The sequence below is a fragment of the Triticum aestivum genome, chromosome 2D (assembly GCF_018294505.1).
Source record: "Triticum aestivum cultivar Chinese Spring chromosome 2D, IWGSC CS RefSeq v2.1, whole genome shotgun sequence".
NCBI classification, from domain to species: Eukaryota; Viridiplantae; Streptophyta; class Magnoliopsida; order Poales; family Poaceae; genus Triticum; species Triticum aestivum.
In genome coordinates, this window is record NC_057799.1 from 471,019,449 (window position 1) to 471,039,640 (window position 20,192).

At 42.5% G+C, this 20,192-nt stretch overlaps 2 protein-coding genes across 3 annotated transcripts; one reads left to right on the forward strand and one right to left on the reverse strand.

Moving 5' to 3' along the window:
• Positions 1-3,749: 3,749 nt before the first annotated feature.
• LOC123053875 (uncharacterized) lies at positions 3,750-11,597 on the forward strand. 2 transcript variants are annotated; one of them, XM_044477460.1, is made up of 19 exons: positions 3,750-4,115; positions 4,223-4,281; positions 4,418-4,499; positions 4,848-4,915; positions 5,093-5,162; positions 5,632-5,713; positions 6,454-6,524; positions 6,978-8,027; positions 8,116-8,178; positions 8,289-8,335; positions 8,470-8,515; positions 8,601-8,680; positions 8,962-9,078; positions 9,533-9,614; positions 9,800-9,925; positions 10,075-10,149; positions 10,390-10,515; positions 10,637-10,766; positions 10,935-11,597. In XM_044477460.1, the coding sequence occupies exons 1-18, from the start codon at positions 3,822-3,824 to the stop codon at positions 10,682-10,684; spliced, it is 2,586 nt and encodes an 861-aa protein (XP_044333395.1). In that variant the 5' UTR covers positions 3,750-3,821; the 3' UTR covers positions 10,685-10,766; positions 10,935-11,597. The 2 variants fall into 2 exon arrangements, with proteins under 2 accessions (XP_044333395.1, XP_044333396.1); XM_044477461.1 differs by lacking the exon at positions 3,750-4,115 and having other exon boundaries at positions 4,237-4,281; positions 4,418-4,519.
• Positions 11,598-12,506: 909 nt separating this feature from the next.
• LOC123053876 (coiled-coil domain-containing protein 115) lies at positions 12,507-19,634 on the reverse strand. Its single transcript, XM_044477462.1, has 6 exons — positions 19,349-19,634; positions 18,960-19,092; positions 18,668-18,793; positions 18,521-18,585; positions 12,901-12,988; positions 12,507-12,827 (listed from the first exon to the last, which is right to left on the reverse strand). The coding sequence occupies exons 1-6, from the start codon at positions 19,535-19,537 to the stop codon at positions 12,748-12,750; spliced, it is 681 nt and encodes a 226-aa protein (XP_044333397.1). The 5' UTR covers positions 19,538-19,634; the 3' UTR covers positions 12,507-12,747.
• Positions 19,635-20,192: the final 558 nt, after the last annotated feature.

Consider the following 20,192-nt stretch of genomic DNA (forward strand, 5'->3'; position numbering starts at 1 on the left):
CCAGAGTATAAATGTGCTGTAAGTTTCACTTTCTGTAACTATAACATAATATCCTAAGTTTCAGTGTCTGTAACTAACATACTTGCCCCAAAGTTTCTAAGTTTTAATTTTCGGTACTTACAATCACATCCTAGGTTTGTAAACTACATATGTACATCAGTATTTGTGTTCGAAGATCCGAGCCCAAAATTTTCCTTACTAACAAGATTCGATAAGCCAAAGATCCGAGTTTCTGAAATAGGAGAAACTAGTAGTAGAAGCACCTAAAAGAAAAAAAGATTGAATACCAGCAACCATATTCATAACTTGTGCGAAGACGAAACCCACAGAACATCAAAGATAGTAAGATACAACATCGACTAACCAGTTTAAGATAAGCTTCTGGAATACGTCTAGCATCTGCTCCGGGCCCGGATGGCCTCTCGGTCAAGTTCTTCCAGACCTTCTGGAATGTCATCAAACCGGAGGTGATGGCGCTTTTTGAGGAATTCTGCGTCGGCGCGATTTATCTGGCTCGGTTGAACTACGGGATCATCACTCTTATCCCTAAGGTGGCTGGGGCCTCGGACATTCACCAGTTCCGCCCTATAACGGTGATCAATGTGATCTTTCGTATCCTGGCTATGGGGATACGCCAATAGGGTGACCCAGTTAGTAGACCACATCACCCATCCGAACCAATCGGCCTTTGTCCAAGGTCGATACATTCTGGATGGGGTGTTCGTTCTTCATGAACTCCTTCATGAGGTTCTCGCTAGACATCAGAAGGCGGTCTTCCTAAAGATTGACTTCCATAAGGCCTATGACACTGTCCACTGGTCCTTCCTTCGGGAGGTCCTCCTCTGTAAGGGATTCGACAATAGATGGGTCACTCACGTGATGTAGATGGTGTCTTGCAGACGTACCGTGGTGAAAAATGGTGAGATCGGCCCCTTCTTCCCCATCCTATGTGGGGTGAGACAGGGCGATCCCTTCTCCCCATTCCTGTTTAACATGGTTGTCGATGCTCTTGTCGCCATCCTCGACAAGGCTAAGGCAGCGAGGCACATACACGGCCTTGTGCCTCACCTAGTTGGAGGGGGAGGGGTTTCCCTCATGCAGTACGCTGATGACACCATTATCATGGTGTCCCGGCTCCGCGGAGGACATCGCAAACTTGAAATTCCTCCTGCTGTGTTTCCAACAGATGTCGGGTCTCTCGATCAACTTTGACAAGAGTGCAGTGATGGTGATGGGATACTTGCCTGCCGAGGCCCAGGATATTGCCGATCGACTCAATTGCCAATTGGGGTACCTTCCCCACGTCCTATTTGGGGATCCCCATTAGTGACTCGCACCTCTCTGTCGCCGACCTCCGCTTGACGGTGAGCAAGCTGTAAAGGCACGTCGAAGCCTGGCAGGGCCGGTGGCTGTCTAAGGCGGCGAGGACGATGCTCATTAACTCCTCCCTCTCTAGCCCGCTCCTGTTCATCATGAGCTTCTACAGCCTCCGCGAGACCCTCCATCATGAGATTGCCAAATATAAGGCGAGCTTCTACTGGACTGGGGAAGGAGATAAGCAGAAAAATTATATGGTGAGCTGGGCCGGCATTTGCAAGCCTAGAGACCAGGGCGGACTTGGGATCATGTTCTCCAAACGCATGAACATCGCCCTCCTGACCTGCAGGCTATGGCGGATTGCAAATGGGGAGGGCGGCCTATGGCTCGACATCATCCGGAACCAATATCTCCGCGGACAGCCGCATGCCTTTTGTCAGTGGTCTGGTGGCTCACAGGTCACGGTTATGGCAATCCATCATTCAGCTACTCCCATTCCTTCACATCGGGACCTCCATTACGATGGGGTCGGGCTCCTCGACCCTGTTCTGGTTCAACAGGTGGACAATGGATCACCCCTTCGCCGCCCGGTTCTCAGGGTTGTTCTCCATAGCAGTGTTCCTAATGTGTCCGTCCAGACGGCCCTTATTGACTTAGGACATCTTGCGTTCAGAAGGCTATTTGGTCCAACAGAGTTAGCCGAGTGGCAGGACCTTCTGGATTGCATCCCTCTCCACCCCCCGGAGGTGGATCAACCCCCCGACCATATCTCTTGGCGCTTAGATCCCTCCGGATGGTTCCCCACCAAGTCTGTTTATCAGGCCATTGCGCCCTCACCAGCACCCGCGGTCTTTACCCAGGTTTGGGAGAATATATTCTCCCTGTAAATTCAGATATTCCTGTGGCAGTGGATCTAGGGTCGTATTCCCTCTGGCGCGGAGGCAAGCGCAATGGCCCTGGAGACGGCTTATGCCCCCTATGTGGGACAGTCGAGGACTCGAATCACATCTTCTTCTTGTGTGTGTCGACTCAATTCCTGTGGAGCTACTTCCGCGATGTCGTGGGTGGGCATTGGTGCAACACCAACTTCCTCGACCTCCTCGAGGAAATCGAGGCAACTCCCCACCGCGCTCGCCACATTAGGTGGCTGGGCATCGGGGTCCTCTTGTGGACGCTCTGGACCGTCTGCAGTCATCTAGTCATCCAGCGTGTTCCCCTCTGTTGTGCCACTGACGCGATTTTCAAATTATGTGGTTACTTGCAGCTTTGAAGGCCGCTTATCCGCCCCAAGACCGAGACGCCATCAACATCATCATTGCAGATCTCCACGCGATGGCTCTTCACTTGGTGCCACCGCTTCCTCCACCACTCCCAGAGCCGGATTAGCCATTATTCGAGGCTTTGGCCACCACACTTGTTTCTTCTTCTTTAGGGCTTGTTGATTTGTTGTGCTTCAGCAGAACCCTCTTGTACTATGTGTTTGTGTGTCTGTACTGTGGTTGCGTGTGTGTGCGCGTGCGGTTTGAACATCGGTTGGACCTTGTGGGTGTGGTGGTTTCCTTTATTATCTATAAAGCGGGGTGAAAGCCTTTTTCGGTAATACGTCTTGTATTGTTATTCTGTCGTTGTCGTCTCTGAGTGACTCACAACAGAATAGCTTGGATCCTTCTTGTCTAGAACACTGCTAAGAAGAGAAGCAGATGGTACTTCAAGAGTTCTAAGAAGAGGAGCAGATGGTACTTCAAGAGTTTTAAGAAGAGATGCAGAAGGTACAACAAGAATAGACGGAGAGAAGAACACATTGAACGGTTTTAACACAAGGCTACCGTTTTACTAGACACTTGTTAAGTACATTCGAAAACGGTCCCACAGAAACAGGTATACTACTTTTAGTTTCAATTTACAATGCGAATACAGATATGTACGTACTAATATAGAAAGGCAAATACACAAAAACATACGGACAAAATTACAAATCATATATAGCGCAGATCAACGGCCCACAATCTGCGTGCCCCGCACCCGCGTGCCACAAATCCCATCCCATACGATGAGACTTTCCTTTGTAGCCAATATCTCCGTTTCCAGCACATCATCCTTGAAAAACAAGTGCTGACATGAACTGAATATGATGCCCCCATCATGATCTCCAAGAACCATGCCTGCTTCGGCTGAAACAAGTACTCCATCCGTTCACAAATACTGTAGAAGTTGTTCTTGTCAACAGAGGGAGTAGGATTTAACAAAGACAAGCTGGAAGAATATGTTGCTCTTTTTGCCAGGAGAATCGTGCGCCCTGCCGACTTCGCGAGCACGACAGATCACACACACAGCACGCGTAGTTCCAAGCTGGCAAATCATGGGGCCCAGCGAGCAGCCACCGAGCGGTGCAGTGAAGACGTGGCGCGCTTTTCTCCCCACCTCTTTATCACCACTCTCAACGAGCGCGCGCACACTGGAATCCACGGGCGAAACCAGCAGAGTGGAGAAGGTTCTTCCATCCCATGGCTTCCGCGGCCCTCGCGAGCGTGTGCCCCATCGCGTCCGTCTCCGGGCGCTCGTCGCCGGCGAGCTACCGGGCCGTGAGGTGCTGGAGCGCGAGGAGGGGGAGGCGGCGGAGGTCGGCGGGGCTGAGGGCGAGGTGCGCGGGCGGCCAGCCCTCCGCCGTGAAGCCCGGCCCGGAGAGCCCCGCGGACGACGGGTCGGTCGGGGACGAGGAGCAGCCGCACCCGCAGTTCGACCTCAACCTCGCCGTCGTGCTCGCCGGCTTCGCGTTCGAGGCCTACAGCACCCCACCCGTGAGCCCCTTGTCTCCCCTTCTACCCATCATCCTTCAACTGCACTAATCCTGTGTGTGTTCCCGGGAGCTGATGGAGGCAAGCGTTCTGTTCGTCCTGTTTGGCAGGCAGATGCGGGCTGGCGCGAGACGGACGCGGCCGAGTGTCAGACGGTGTTCCTGTCCGAGTAAGTTGTGGCCGTATCCTTCCCCCACGGAGACCGAATCATAATGTTTGGTTCCGAGTTTCGGACCAACTAGGGCAATGCAATTCTGAAAGCTGTCGTCACTCTAAATGCTGTGAATGGTGGGTGGATATTGCAGTGTGTTTCTCCGTGAAGTATACGATGGCCAACTAGTTGTGAGGCTCAAGAAAGGCAACAGTCTTCCTGCAATGGACCCATGGGTATGGTGATGAATATGCTAGTGAGTAGTCACTGTTTGTTTTTTCAGTAATATATATGCTGCATATGTATTTGTTCATGGCCCTTCAGTTATTTCATTGCAGAGAATATTGAATAATTGATGGGTATAGTAAAAATATACTGTCAGTTGCTGAACCTAGTTATCCAAGATATCTGGAACAATCTATGGATACTATTCTCAGTTTTAATATAAGTGGCCCAAGAAGTTTGAGAGCTTCCATATTTACTGAATGAATAAGTAGTTTACACATTTTAACTACCATTACATGAAGCTACATGAAGCTCTTTTCTTCTACTTCATCAACAACTTCCTTCTCCTTCCATTTCAGGGTACAAGTGATCCTTATGTAGTTCTACAACTTAACGGTCAAACTGCAAAGAGCCAAATTAAATGGGGGTGAGTAACTCTTTCTTTTTGAGTTGTAAATTTCCTCTTTATATTATGAAAATAATGTATGCGATATATATCACGCCTAATGGGAGTGGTTTCTTGATAAAATATTTGATACACTTGAGATCGCTATTTTTTTCCATCGTCACTGGAGTTTCTGATTCCAGCAGTTGATTAATGTAGGACGAAGGAGCCAACCTGGAATCAAGATTTCACATTTAACATTAGGACTTCTCTAGAAAATCTACTCCAGGTATGAAGAAGTAATGTGAGCTCATAGTGATATTGGACTCACTTTAAGCTGTGTACTAGACAATATCTTTGTTGTTGTATAGTTCTGCATCTTGGAAGTCAGCGAATACTGTTCAGGTCTACGATAATCCCGAATCTGGTTCTTTAGAGTGAACCAGTGAGGTTTCCATGGTTGCTAAGTTTAATAACACACTAAAATACAAATCTCAGCTCTCTGTTGTGGGGTTAACTCAGAATCAGAGGTATCAGATGACTGGAGTACATGGTGCAAATTCGAAATTTCTTCTATTTAATCAACAAGTAGATGAGCAAACTATACATTACATTTTAGCAAGTGACATAGCCATATCAACCAATTGTATGCATCTTGTAATTTTCCTTCTAATCACCTACTTCATTATATTCTGGTATCACCGCAGATAATATTTGTGCCTTTCTTTTTTTGCATCTGGTGCCATTTTTTTCAATAGGTTGAGGCTTGGGATGCAAACCTTATCACCCCACACAAACGAATGGGAAATGCTGGGTTGTATCTTGAAACACTTTGTGATGGTAACTCTCTGTATTGACCCAAAAAATGACAGTTTGTTCTTTGATACTTCTTTTCGTGATTATAAGGTATTTCAATATGGGGCCATGGATGCTGTTTTACTCATTCTGAGTGGAACTTGTGTCGTGTGTACAGACCCCAATCCAAAATCGATACAGGAATTGAGCTGACCAATTTCCAATCTATGAAGAAATTTGAGACGTACACAGTTTCCATCTGTTGTGTGTGTGTGTGCTTATGGAGTATTGACTCTTAATCGGATAGAAAAATGCTACATTTTGGAACCAGACCAACTTGGGTGCAGATTTTAGTAAACCTGTCTCAGTTGAAAAATCAGAGTAACTTACTAATTCCACCCATTTGAAAACGTCCAAGATGCAATCTACCAACTGTGTTAGAACTCCTTGTATCAGATACAGTTACTGTTATTGGACCTGTGGTGACGACTGCACATGTTGCTCAATTGCATTCAGTGTTGCTGATCTATACCACTGTATGGTTGTATGCAACTCCTAGAGGAACCATGTCACTCTAACTACTTTATCAGTTATAGCAGTTTGACCAAATGAAAATATGTATAGCTCTAGCATGGTAACTTCTTGCCGTGCTAGTTCATTTTTCACAGTGCAAGTGCATGTGATAACATTGCTTTTAGTGCAATCAGAGATTATGTTCTCCAATAATATTTAATATGATTATATGAATTCATTTGGAGACTTTTGGATAACCTTGTTCTTTTTAGGAAATAAACATGACATCACTGTCGAATTAGAAGGCCTTGGTGCTGATGGTGGTGGAACTATTGATTTGGAGGTAAGAATAAGATCTCTACAAGAAAAAAATTAGTCTGGTCGTCGCTGTACTCCCTTGGAATGTGTATGCCAGAGTGAACTGATCCTTGTTTCCCAGAGGGATACAAAGTACCTTCCTAAAGAAAAATCTCCCTTTTTTTCTTTTCATCCTTATAAAAGCAAAACCAGAAGAATGATTTTCACAGTTGGCTACTCATTGGTAAAATGGTCTTTCTAATGACGTATAGTCATATACCGAGGAGTACATAGGCAAAATTCGCTGGTAGTTTACTGCATTTTATATTTATCAGGGATCCCCATCTATTATGCATTGCTGCTGTTCTCCTAGCACAAACAGGTAAGATGGTATACGGACAGCCTACACGTTATCTTCTGTATATCAATAGTTCAGTCCTTAAACAATGCCATAGACTTGATTTCAGGTTTATCTTAATTCTTATTATTAACACATTAGGTCAAATACAAGAGTTATGATGACATTGAGCGTGATAAACAATGGTGGAGAACACCTTTTGTGTCTGACTTTCTCGAAAAGAGCAGCCTAGGATCTGCTCTTAGGACGGTCCTTGGATCTGAAACTGTAAATGCAAGCCAGTTCGTCCAATCTGCATTTGGGCAACTGAGTTCTTTAACTGACACAAACCTTCTAAAGCCATCGTCTTCTGATAGTGAAGCTGAGATTTCTGAAAGGCCTGAAGAATCCGTGGATAACTCTATTGGATCAGATGAACTGCAACAGCAGAAGATTGATTCGATAGCTTTTGGAGAAAACGCAGATTCCCAGAGTGAACCTGCAGACACTGCTGCCGTTGTTAATAGTGAGGGGAAAACATCAACCGATATGAAGGAACCTGATGAGTATTTCTGGAGTGCTTTCACCAAAACACTCAACCAAAATGTTCTTAAGAACTTTGGATATTCTCTTCCAGAGGCTAAGCAATTGGATGGATTTGACCTGTTAAGTTCACTTGGTTCGAAATCACGTGAAATGGCTGAACAGGTATATTTAGAATCTGGACTGGCGACAGCAGATTCATCAACCAGTGATGGCAGCGAAACAATTCCTGAAGTCAGTGTTGACAATGAAGATAGCAGAATGCCAACTAAAGAGGCAGTGCAGGCTTCCTTTCCAAATATTAATGAAATATCTCGGGATGTATTGTCTCAAACAGAGAATGTACTAGGAGCTTTAGTGATTCTTTCTAAGAACTTCTCATCTCAAGGCAAAGATTCAGTAACGATCAATGAAGCAAACCAGAAAGATAATTCAAATGGAGAAGAACAAGATGCTGCAGATTCTGTTGATAAGGATGGTGCTGCTGTTTCAACCACAGAAGTGTCCATAAATACACAGAAAACAGATGATACACGTCAACTGTTTGCAAGTGCCGAGACTGCTGTGGAGGCATGGGCTATGCTTGCCACTTCAATGGGGCGTTCCAGTTTTATAAAATCAGACTTTGAGAAGATATGTTTTCTGGATAATGTTTCAACGGACACACAGGTGAGTAACGTTAGCCATTGTGGTATCAGTGAGTTTTGCTGTCTCCTTGCCTTTGTGTTGTGTTGCATAAGTTAACAAACCAATGCAGGTTGCCATTTGGCGTGATTCTTCACGAAGAAGACTGGTTGTTGCCTTTCGAGGAACTGAGCAAGTATGCAATAATAACATGAAGCACCCACTTGTGTTCTCTGAATAAAATATGTACTAATTAATTTTTTCATCCACCATCTTATTTACTTTGGTTTCTGTATGTTCTCTCAGACAAGGTGGAAGGATTTGGTAACTGACTTAATGCTTGTCCCTGCTGGGTAAGAGTTAACACATCACAATTTTTTCCCCTCCATTAGTGTCTGCTTTTTCATTTTAAGAATTACTAGTATTAAAATGTGTTTTACTTTTTTGTATGTTTGCTTAACACAGCATATTTTGAAGTTGATTGCAGACTAAACCCTGAGAGGTTGGGTGGTGACTTCAAACAAGAAGTTCAAGTTAGTAATATATTCTCTGCATTCACTTGTTTATCTGTTTGCTGTCAGTGTAAGCTTACCAGCTTCATGTCATATTATGTTTTAGGTTCACAGTGGATTCTTAAGCGCGTATGACTCTGTTAGGAATAGGATCATGGCTCTTGTCAGACACGCCATCGGATATATGTGGGTATTTTGTAACAAAATAAGCATCTCTTCTACTGTAAACTAATGTAGCAGTTAGTCCAACATGATGCAGCAGGAAAAACTCAAGTTGTACCTTTTGTGCATATTCATATTATTCTCCTTATAGAAATGTTGGCTGCTATCATGCAAGAGAAACTATTGCGAGAAACAATTGTCCAGGCTGGAAGCTTAAATACTTGTGCTTTCGGTGTATATCAATCCCTTTTTTCAATTAGTTCTCGCTAACCTTATTCATGGAGCATCTCATTTCTCCACTGTAGGGATGAAGAAGATGCAGAAACCATACCTAGGTGGCACGTCTACGTAACTGGACATAGTTTAGGTGGAGCACTGGCAACCCTTCTCGCTCTTGAACTTTCATCAAGTCAAATGGCCAAGTAAGCTTGACTTGATCTTGATCCATAACCTTGTTGTTTCATATAGGCAATATGATACCATCCAGTCCAGGGTTTATGTGAAAAGAAGTGTCAGTCAAACATCTAACACATGAGATAATCTTAGTTAAGTGATAGCAGATACTTAGTTAAAATGCTTTGACGAAGTTTTAACTGTCCTTTCCTAGCACTATTAGCCCATGTAACAAAGAAAGAGAGCATCGTCAGGATGCTCTTTCATTTTGTTTTAAGTTTTGCTAAATGCGTAGTGCTTAATAGAATTGACAGTCACACAGTGCACAACTAACACTTGGCTCCAACTTATTTTTGCTTGTGTTATAAAGGTGTCAACATAGTACACCAAATATATGTATGTATGCTAGTTACCTCTTGTCCGGCAGTTTCCAAAATTTATATTCGGTGGATGCTCATATTTTTTTCATGTCGCCTTGTATAGGAATGGTGTTATATTCGTGACTGTGTACAATTTTGGCTCTCCTAGAGTCGGAAATAGAAGGTTTGCTGATGTCTACAATGCGGTAACTGAATTTTCAACACACAAGAACTCTCAAACTCTATTCATAGACTATTTACTAAATAGAAACAGGCTAAAATTCAACTGTTAATCATATGTAAATGTACCATTATATGAATTAAGTTGGTAATGCAGATTGTGATCACAGCCTGTTTTTGAATTTGAACTTCTTTTGGATAATATATGCAGAAAGTAAAAGATAGCTGGAGAGTTGTCAATCACCGAGATATCATTCCAACAGTGCCACGACTTATGGGCTATTGCCATGTGGAAACACCAGTTTATCTTAAATGTGGAGATCTAACAGATGCATTGGTAAAAATTGTTTTGTATAACTTTTTAGTTCCAATCCTCTTTTGTTCTGATAGTATAGTCGGTTAAGTATTGTCAACATTCCCTGCTTTTATCCTTCAGATCTTTAAGTTCTCACACGAACTTAGAACTGCATCTGTATTCTGACACAGGCGAAGGAAATTTTGGATGAAGACCAAGGTGATGAGATAGGCGAGTACACTCCTGACGTGCTTGTTAGTGAATTTGTGAGTCTTCTTCTCCTCACCATAGTGACATTGCTTGCAGATTACCGACTACAAGTTGATATGTTTACCTGTATAGGAAATGCCACAAGAAGAATCGAATTCTAGTTTTTAGCAATATTATAAAGAGTCATGTTATTTTAAGCATGAAACATTGGGAAAGGAAAAAAAAATGCATAGCTAAACGAAATTGATGTTGCTCAAATTGTATTTGACTAGTTGGGCACATTAAACTCTTTCCAGATGAAAGGAGAGACGCAGCTTGTGGAAAAACTACTCCAGACGGAGATAAATCTACTCCGCTCAATCAGGGATGGCTCAGCCCTTATGCAGCACATGGAAGACTTTTACTACGTCACACTTCTAGAGGTTTCTTGCATCGTTTAGTTTGCCTTCTGCTTAAGAACTATTTCTGCTATTTTTACTCCACAACTTATGCCAAAAGCTTCTCCAAGAGAACATAATAACAAAAACAATTGAATTGATGCAGACTGTGAGATCAAGGTACCAATTGGTTGATGATGCAAGCCAAGAATAGCTCCAAATTGACCGTGTTATCTTAAAGTTGTGTGCTGGAACTTCCCAGACCTGATTCGCACAGGAAGGAACAGGATATTAAGGTACCCTTGAATCAAAGCATGCACATATTGCACATTTTCGAGTGCATGTATTGCGCTTTAATCATTCATATTCAGACTAGTCTTCGGTTTTTTGTTCCCTTCATTTTCCCCGCAACAAAAATGTATTTGTTCTCACTATGTTGTCTGATCCTGCACTTGTGCTTGCAGGGTTACTAAGTGTTCAGCTTCGTTCGACGGCTATGTTTATTTTTAATGCAGCATTCGCAACCAAAGGTAATCTGATCTGGAAGACAAAATCTGGTCGGCATATTGTTGCCTGCCTAATCCATGTCAACATATTTCTGGCTGGTGAGTGTAACCAATTGGGGATGTCTGCTCTGAAGACGTGCATTCGCCATTTACAAGGCACAAGGTGCATCTATAACAAAGCCTCGACTAAGCTGGACAGCTATCAGATGGATCTGGTCTACATATTATGAATGTGAATATGCTTGGCCAATCCTTATCGGCGTTCATGCTTCTCAGCTGTGATTTGTCTGCTCGAACATTCATGTGAAAAGCCATGTAAATAATGCCCTTTTGCTCCCAAGTGCTTTGAATCATGACAATAGAAGCTCAAAATTCTCGGTTAAGGGACCCCCGATGTATCTTTCAGAAGTACTCCCTCCGTTCGGAATTACTCGTCCAAGAAATGGATGTATCTAGATGTATTTTTGTTGTAGATATATTCATTTTTTTGACAAGTAATTCCGAACGGAGGGAGTAGTTATGATGAAAACCGGTCGGATAACAGACCTCTAGTATCCTGACTGAATTGTTTATCTTGGATATGAAGTTGGGATACAAATATGGATGTGCGGTAAATACTAACTTCAGAGTATCCAGAACACGAGCAAGAGAAGAATACTGATAAGATACACCCTTTTGCGTGCAATACAAGTGAAGCTACGTGGCATAGAGGCTCAAAAAAGGACCCTGATAAGCCAAACACTAACAGTCTCTGGGACGCTTAAGCAATGTAACTAGCGCCTAGATCGCAGCAGCAAACTCCCACAGCTATATTAACTAGAGCTGCCTCACACTACCATTTTGTCACGTGAAACTAAATTCATGCGACCAATATGCTTTGCTGCTTCAGGTAAGAAAATATGCTTCACTTGTTATCTGGGAGGCACAGTCCTAGGCCCTGGATTCAAGATCCAACTATCTGATGTTCTTTCATGTACCTACTTAAGGGTCGAGCGGGAAATCCATCATCTCTGCAGACCCAGTATTTGCCCATGAGATTCAACAGGCCGGTACAGCATGCTGCGAAATACTCCCTCCGTCCACTAGTGTCAAAAAACGTCTTACATTATTGGGACGGAGGGAGTATTTAACAAAGATTCAAGCAGGATGAAACAGAAAAAACCCGAAGGTGTAGACCATTCTGGGAAGACTATCTTTCACGATAAAACGAGTGATGACGCTTCCCACCAAGTCACCAACTCAACGTGTGTTGTTGCCTTCTAGCCTTTCCAGTACTGGGTGTGAAAATGTGTACTCAGGTGATAAAAGAAAGAACTGGAGGAGAATACAGAAACATCTCCAACAGACCTAAAAGGCAAATCATAGGACCTAAAACGATGAGTATTCTGGTAGCAAGTTGGAGCCTCGACCAGAATTAACCTTGTTTAGTTTCAAGGACATGTTGAAGCCTCCGACTAATCCTGAGACCAAAATATATTTATGTCTCTGTTTCAACCCTAAAAACCAAAATTTGCAGTTGTGATCATCAGAGAGTTTAAATTAGTCAATGAATATCAACGTACAAAAAAAAAACTGCTGTCTTCGTTCCCATGGTTGTAAGGAAAGTCAAACTACAACAAACAAATGGACAAAAATATACATTCCCACGTACATCAACAGTTCAGATAGTATTATGGTATTGTCTACAACCACTGCTGATTGCATAATTGCTGCTACACCAAATAGGATAGATGGTGTGTAAGGGTGCAGAACCTCAAACTCAGGTAGCAAATCATGCTTCACGATTTATCTGGGAGAAACTAGAGAGGATGGCTGATCTTGCATTTGCTAACTCCACAATTAGTTCAAGTGCTACATAAACAAAAATATCAGTTAGATCAACATAAAGATTAAAGCATAGTTTGTTCTTTGTTAGAAACAGAACCTGTTTCAAAAGAAACTTGGGCCGTTCGTAGTTTTGGAGACACCAATGCTCCAAAGACTGATAATGCTTTTGATCTCGCCTTTTGAACCTTAGGTACAAAGCAGAAGAAGAATCAATAGAAGTTCAGAATTTAGGAATGTAGCTGTGTTGTGCGGCTCAGTTTCTGGTGCCTGACTGAATCTGTTGTTTTTCATCGTTTCAGATACGTGCCAAATTCTAAGTTTACTAGCACAAATGTCAAATTTAGGTAGAGTTCTCACAAGCCAACGTTCGTACCCCTTTGACCCCAACTAACGCGCCCTGATCGGTGGGAGACCCAAACCAATGTGGTGTAGGTCCCCTGATGGCCAGGGCCATATATATAGGGGTGACAGCCGGCCACGCACGATCTAACCTGTTCACGTTCGGGGGAGCATTGTGCGACATTAAGACCTCCAACATCTGCTCCGGAATCAGGGCAATGTCGCTGGCGCATGGAGGGATGCCGCTATCTGCTGCGATCGACTACACCGAGCCTGCATCATGCCTACATCAAGCAGGCACGGGACATCGCATCGTCAACATCAATGGCTGCTCCCATTGGTGGTACGATCCTAGGCTTACGATCCTATAATGCATGCCTAATGGATTATATCCAACAATGGTGTCAGAGCTACTTATGCCTAGATTAGATCCCTAATGATGGTATTTAATGTTAATAATCATGACAAAATATTAATGATTATTGTTCAAGTCTAATGGTTAATGCCTATTGATTAACGCCCTATGTTAAAGTAACAGACCAATTCTGGCCATGGGCTGAGAACCAGGTTGTGTTGACCCGGAAGGATTGTTTTTTTCTTTTAAGAATTTTCCTGCTGGGCCGAATATATAATGGGCAATAATGGGTTATTGGTCCTAAATTGATGTTCCATGCGATTTTCTCTTTATTTATTAATTTTGTATTATGATTTTTCTCAAAATGTTTTTGCACTGTCATAAATTGAAAATAGCCAGAAAATATGTCGTAAACTATGATTTAGTATTCTCAATAGAATGGAACCAAAAAGAACATGCAATTAATGTCTATGTCAATGTTTATCAGGTCTCTTGTAATATCAAAAAATGATGTATTAATAATGTGGAAAAATGATATTAGACTTGAGATTAATGTGATCATCACTGTAATTCCGACCGACATTGTTTTGCAATTTTGAATCACCCTCCATTAATTTCTGCCCAACAGTGATATAATTGGATTTAATTTTGAATACAAATTGATCAAAGCAACATAGGGTTAATTTCGTGCAATTTTATTCAATTAAGTTTTTTTCCTTTACTTATGAATATTTTGAAATTATGAAAACTTCTGATCCTTGCAGTTTCAAGAACATCGAGCCACTTACTGGAAACAATTTCCAGACATGGAAAGACTCTCTGTTGTTGCACTTCGGCTGGCATGAAGTGGACCTCGCTTTGAGGGAAAGTAAACCATGGGAACATAAAAAGGACGCCACTGGGTATGTTGACCTTCAAAAGGCTTGTGATATTGAAGTTGAGAAATGGGACTCCTCGTTATGAATTATTTTCCCTCAAGGAGTCCATTTCTCAACTTAACATCATAAGCCTTTTGAAGGTCAGCATACCCAGTGGCATCCTTTTTAGTTCCCATTGTTTACTTTCCCTCAAAGCGAGGTCCACTTCATGCTAGCCGAAGTGCAACAACAGTGAGTCTTTCCATGTCTGGACATTGTTTCTAGTAAGTGGCTCGATGTTCTTGAAACCATGAGGTTCGGAAGTTGTCATAATTTCAAAATATTCATAAGTAAAGGTAAAAACATAACAGAATAAAATTGCACGAAAATTAACCCTACGTTGGTTTGATCATGCATGCAAAATTAATTCCAATATATCACCGTTGAGCAGAAATAAGTAAGGAATTAATGGAGGGTGATTCAAAATTGCAAAACAACGTTGGTCGGAATTACAATGATGATCACATTAATCTCAAGTGCAATATCAATTTTTCAACATTATTAACACATCATTTATTGATATTACCAAGAGACATCACAATTATGCCATAAAATGACAGACATTGATGGCATAAATTTGTTTGAAAATGGAACTATATTGCACACTATTCAATGCCTGGTGAACCTCAGCAAAATAGAGTAGCCGAGCATCGCAACCGCACCCTTATGCATATGGTGCGGAGCATGCTTATTAATGCAAGTTTTCCAGTAAGTCTATGGATGGAGGCATTGAAAACAGCTGCACATCTTGAATCTTGCTCCAACCAAGTCAGCACCGAGCACACCTTATGAGAGGTGGGCGGGAAAGAAACCGAGCTTAGATTACTAATATGTGGGGGGCTGCCCTGCTGAAGTTGAAGTATTCAATCCACAAATTAAGTTGGACCCAAAGAGAGTTAATTATTTTTCATTGGGTACCCTCATAGCGGAAAAGGATACCGTCTTTATTGCCTAGGTCATACCACCAAGTTTGTGGAGACCAGACAAGCGGTTTTTTTTAGGGTAATGAAGTCACTGACGTTAGGGGAATTGATCTTGCGGACAAACAGGTGTATGTTCCAGCCATCATCATCGTCGTCGTCATCATCATTATTATTATTATTTACTTTTAGATTTGGATAGTTTCTGCAACTATTATATCTACTGCACAAATACCTCGACACTTTCCAATCGTTAATACATAAAGCCCGATAAGCATGTCTTGGGTTGGTACGCAAATATGATCCCCAATAGCGTGAGATAATATGCATGAGACACCTACCTGATGTGGATCCTCGGCATAATGAGGATTCTCAATCTAATGACGATCCACAACCCGGTGTTAATCCTTGCCCTTCCCGTGCAAGAAGAATTGTACAAATTAATGAGCATGTGAGAAGATCACACAATGGGAAAGAAAAGGAACCATCCCGAGCGACTTTGTCGCTTACATGAGTGAGGATGTAAGCGACATGGGGAAGGTAGAAGATCCGACCTCATATAGGGAAGCCACTAAAAGTGGAAAATCATCCAGATGGCTGCCCGCCATGGAAGACGAATGGAAGTCCATGAGCTCAATGATGTTTCGGACTTGGTAGAAGTTCCTGATGGAGCCAAAAGGGTAGGTTGCAAGTGGGTCTAAAAGTGGGTTTACAAAACCAAATATGGTTCCAAAGAGAACGTCGAAAGGTTCGGGCGAGACTTGTAGTAAAAGGTTTCACACAGAGGGAAGGGGTCAATTATAATGGGACCTTGTCTGTGTCGACAAAGCATTCTTTCAGAATCATCATGGCTCTAGTAGCTCATTACGATTTAGAGCTACATCAAATTGACGTTAAGATGACATTCTTGAATGGCAACTTTAACGCAGATGTTTACATGACTCAACCGAAAGGTTTTGTCGTGAAAGAAAAAGAACATATGGCATGTTGTTTAAAGAAAACCATATATGGCTTGAAGCAAGCTTCAAGGCAATGGTACCTCAAGTTCGATAAGGTTATAGAAACATTTGGTTTAGAAAAATGAAATGAACGACTGCATATATGGTAAATTTAAAGGTATAGTAGGCTCACAATCTTAGTCCTATATGTGGATGACATTATGTTGGCTTGCAGCGATAAGGATATGCTGCATGAAACCAAGAGGTTTATGTCTTCAAATTTTGATATGAAGGATCTCGGTGAAGTCTCGTATGTCCTTGGCATTGAGATTCATCAAGGTAGGTCCAAAGGAACATTGGGACTATCTCAAAAGGCATAGTTTGAGAGAGTGCTAAAGAAAAACAATATGCATAAGTGCTCTTCCTTGCATACCCCTATATTCAAGGGTGATAGGTTTGGGATATTCCAATGTCCAAGGAACCAGAATGAAACTGATCAGATGAAGTCGGATCCTTATGCTTAAGCTGTCGAAAGCATCATGTATGCTCAAGTATGTGCACGCCCGGACCTAGCTTTCGTAACCGGGATGCTTGGTAGATTCCATCCAATCTAATCCAGGACTGGACCATTGGAAGGCCGCAAAGAAAGTCTGGCAATTACATGCAAGGCACTAAGAATTTCATGCTTACATATAAAGTCTGATAACCTGTAAGTTGTTGGTTATTCAGACTCTGATCTTGCCATGTGTGTGGATAGTAAGAAATCCATGTCAAATTATATGTTTACACTCACTCGAGGAACCATATTGTGGAAAAGCTCCAAGCAAACGATAAGTGCCTCATCTACAAACTACGATGCAGGCGGAATTTATAGCATGTTATGAGGCCACCAGACAAGCTATATGGCTGAAGAATTTCATTCATGGACTTAAAGTGGTACACAACATTTTCAAACCACTAACATTGTATTGTGATAATGAACTCGTGGTTTTCTAGGTGAGTAACAAGAAGTCAAGTGTTGCTGCCAAGCACATTGACGTAAAGTATCATGTTGTGAAAGATAGAATCCAAGATCAAACTATTAATGTTAAGCATATCAGTACGACAAATATGCTTGCAGATCCGCTTACTAAAGGCTTACCACCCAGTATTTTTCGAGCATGTGGTCGGCATGGGTTTACTGGAAGTCTTTGGATCCTGGAATTATGGGACAACTTGCGGTTTGATTGCATTTCATTGGTTTGTTGCAACACCTTACTTTGCTATATTATTCCTATGGATAATGGGCCAAAAGTTGAGCCTAACGATCAAGGGGGAGAATGTTGGTATTGATCTAGGCCCAATGGGCCGAAGGGTAACTTAACATTAAGGCGAGGTGGTCACGAACCAACGTTTGTACCCCTTTGAGCCTAACTAATGCGCCCTGGTTGGGGACGACCCAAACCAATTGTGGTGTGGGTTCCTTGATGGTAGGGGACGACCCAAACCAATTGTGGTGTAGGTCCCTTGATTGTCGGCACCATATATAAAGAGAGGTAGCAACCGGCCACGCACGATCTGACTTGTTCACGTGCGTCTACTCTGCCCCCTACAATCTCAAAACCCCTAATCTGATCTATAGGAGCGTTTTGCGACAGGAATACCTCCTTCGACCTCTGTTCCGATGCGAGGGCAGTGCCGCTGGCGCCCGAAGGGACGCCGCTATCCACTGCGATCAAGTACGCCAAGCTTGCATCAAGCAGGCACGGGTCATCACATCGTCAACGCCAATGGCTGCTCCCATTCATGGTAAGATCCTAAACCACCCTCTGCGCATTGTGCAATTAGGTGATCTAATGCCAGGCTTACGATCCTATAATGTCATGCCTAATGAATTATATCCAACCAGACTAACTTCAGAAAAAACATCTCAGACCTGTCCACTTTTATACTACAATATTTTCATGCCTTGAGACTTCATTTTGATGTGCCAACAGGTCAGGCCTATGGCATATCGGGGTGAGGCTTGACCAAATTAACCGCTCAAAGACATAAAACCTGGTTTCATTGACTTACACCGATTCATCATAACTGGTGCTCTATTTATGTTGCTTTTAAGCAGTCTCACCAGAAATTTCTCTCTTATATTTACCTAGACTTGGCGCATTCACTTTGATAAAACAACACTAGTCTAATTTATACGAGTTGCATATGTTGCCTTTGCCTGCCATATTTTCAAAAGATAACAGGCATTTATATTTCACTTTACCTGACTGTTAACGTCGACACCAGTAGAAGACTCTGCAGTTCTAGCATCTGATCCATTGCTACTATCTATCTAACCAAAAAAGATTCGAAGGTGAGCAAGGGAAATTAATTAACACATATGAACACTATAAAAGTAGAAATAGTGCACCTGGCGTCGCAGCTGATCCTCTGTACCTTAGTTTTGCTGTAGCGCTATCCTGCGCACTGACAATATCACTGGAGTTTGATTCTTCTTGCAAACACCACTTTGATAGAGAAAAATGTGGGTTTGATTCTGAAACGTGATTAAAGAACAGCTCGTGACTTGCACATGGAACTATCACTCTAGTAGTTTGGAGAGGATACAAAGATTAGACTCCATGAGAAAACAAGGATGATTGTCATAGCAGCTCTGAGTTGTCGATAACGATTGTCAGCTGAAATAATACACAGGTGGTTACCTGATGCTTGCAAGTCTGCAGGATAAACTACTTGCAGCTTAGTGGCTGCAGATTGCTCTTTATGATCAAACAGCGTACTTGAAACACGCGATGCACCCATCGAGTGGCGGGCACTTGCCAGATCAAGCCAACCCTAGAAAATAAAGAATAACATTCACGTTTATTTCTGAATCGCAACAGTACAGTACTGCATTAGGCAAACAGCTCTCCAGTAACATTCTTACAAAAGCACTCTCACATATCAACTTTCTAACTAGATGCAAAAAAACCTAGATCCGGATGCTAGGTACCAATACAACATGGATTAAATCATCAGAGCAAACTACTACTGCTCAGCCACTGCTTCTTTCTACTCTGAAGATTGAAATTGCATAACAGTTTTTTCGTACCTGGCGAAGAGCGGAGGAGAGCGAATCCATCAGGAGGAGGTAGCCGTCCGCCGAGTCCATGAATCGCAGGATCTCTTCGTCGTCTCCCCCGAGTTCCTCCGCCGCCGCCGCATTATTGGTCTCTTCCACTCGAGGGACCGGTCCCATGTGCTGCAGCACCTCCTCTGCCGCCGCCGTCGCCGCGGCCATCGATCCAATCCTGACACGCCCAACCCCTTTGCTGCGGTGAGAAAAAATGATCGGTTTGGGGATCTGCCAGCGAATTGGCCGAGGTGACTTCCAAGGAGACTCGGTGTTGCTTCAAGATCCGTGCCAAGACGGTGATATTGACCGTACCTATAGCACGACCTCAAAATTCAAGGTTTTTCCCCCTTACAATAACAATCCTCTATTCCTAAATAAATACTCGCAACTTCGTGCTTTTCTTCTGTGATCTCCAAATATATTCCTCGGCAATTTAATATTTTCGTTCTACTCTAGAATCCGAAAGACTATTTGTATATGTTGCTTGATTAATAAAGTTTCGACGTTCTCTCAGAAAAATGTTACCTCACTCCAAGGGCATTCCCGAGGAGACATCAAGTTTTGTTCACGACTTGCCGAATGCCGTACCTTTCAGCGCTTGAAAAAATATATATATTAAGACTTCCTGAAGATAAATTTAGCTTGATAAGCTTAACTACTGGATTCTTGAATTTTATTTGAATTTTGTTAGCTTTCATTTTCTACAATATCTTTGTTACGTGGTTAATTATTTCCCACATCATTTCATGCATTTCTGTTATCCATTATTTATTTTTATCTTTTTTGAAAAAGCACGTAATTCATGATCTTTTGGGTTTTT

Bases quoted from the DNA above. Each gene is read 5' to 3' on its own strand.
- LOC123053875 (XM_044477460.1), top strand. From the start codon at position 3,822: ATGGCTTCCGCGGCCCTCGCGAGCGTGTGCCCCATCGCGTCCGTCTCC. The intron at 4,116-4,222 runs GTGAGCCCCTTG...CCTGTTTGGCAG, and splicing joins AGGCCTACAGCACCCCACCC to GCAGATGCGGGCTGGCGCGA. The intron at 4,500-4,847 runs GTATGGTGATGA...CTTCCATTTCAG, and splicing joins TTCCTGCAATGGACCCATGG to GGTACAAGTGATCCTTATGT.
- LOC123053876 (XM_044477462.1), bottom strand. From the start codon at position 19,537: ATGGCCGCGGCGACGGCGGCGGCAGAGGAGGTGCTGCAGCACATGGGA. The intron at 18,794-18,959 runs GTAACCACCTGT...ATCACGTTTCAG, and splicing joins TGCAGACTTGCAAGCATCAG to AATCAAACCCACATTTTTCT. The intron at 12,989-18,520 runs GTAAAGTGAAAT...TTTGTACCTAAG, and splicing joins GTGTCGACGTTAACAGTCAG to GTTCAAAAGGCGAGATCAAA.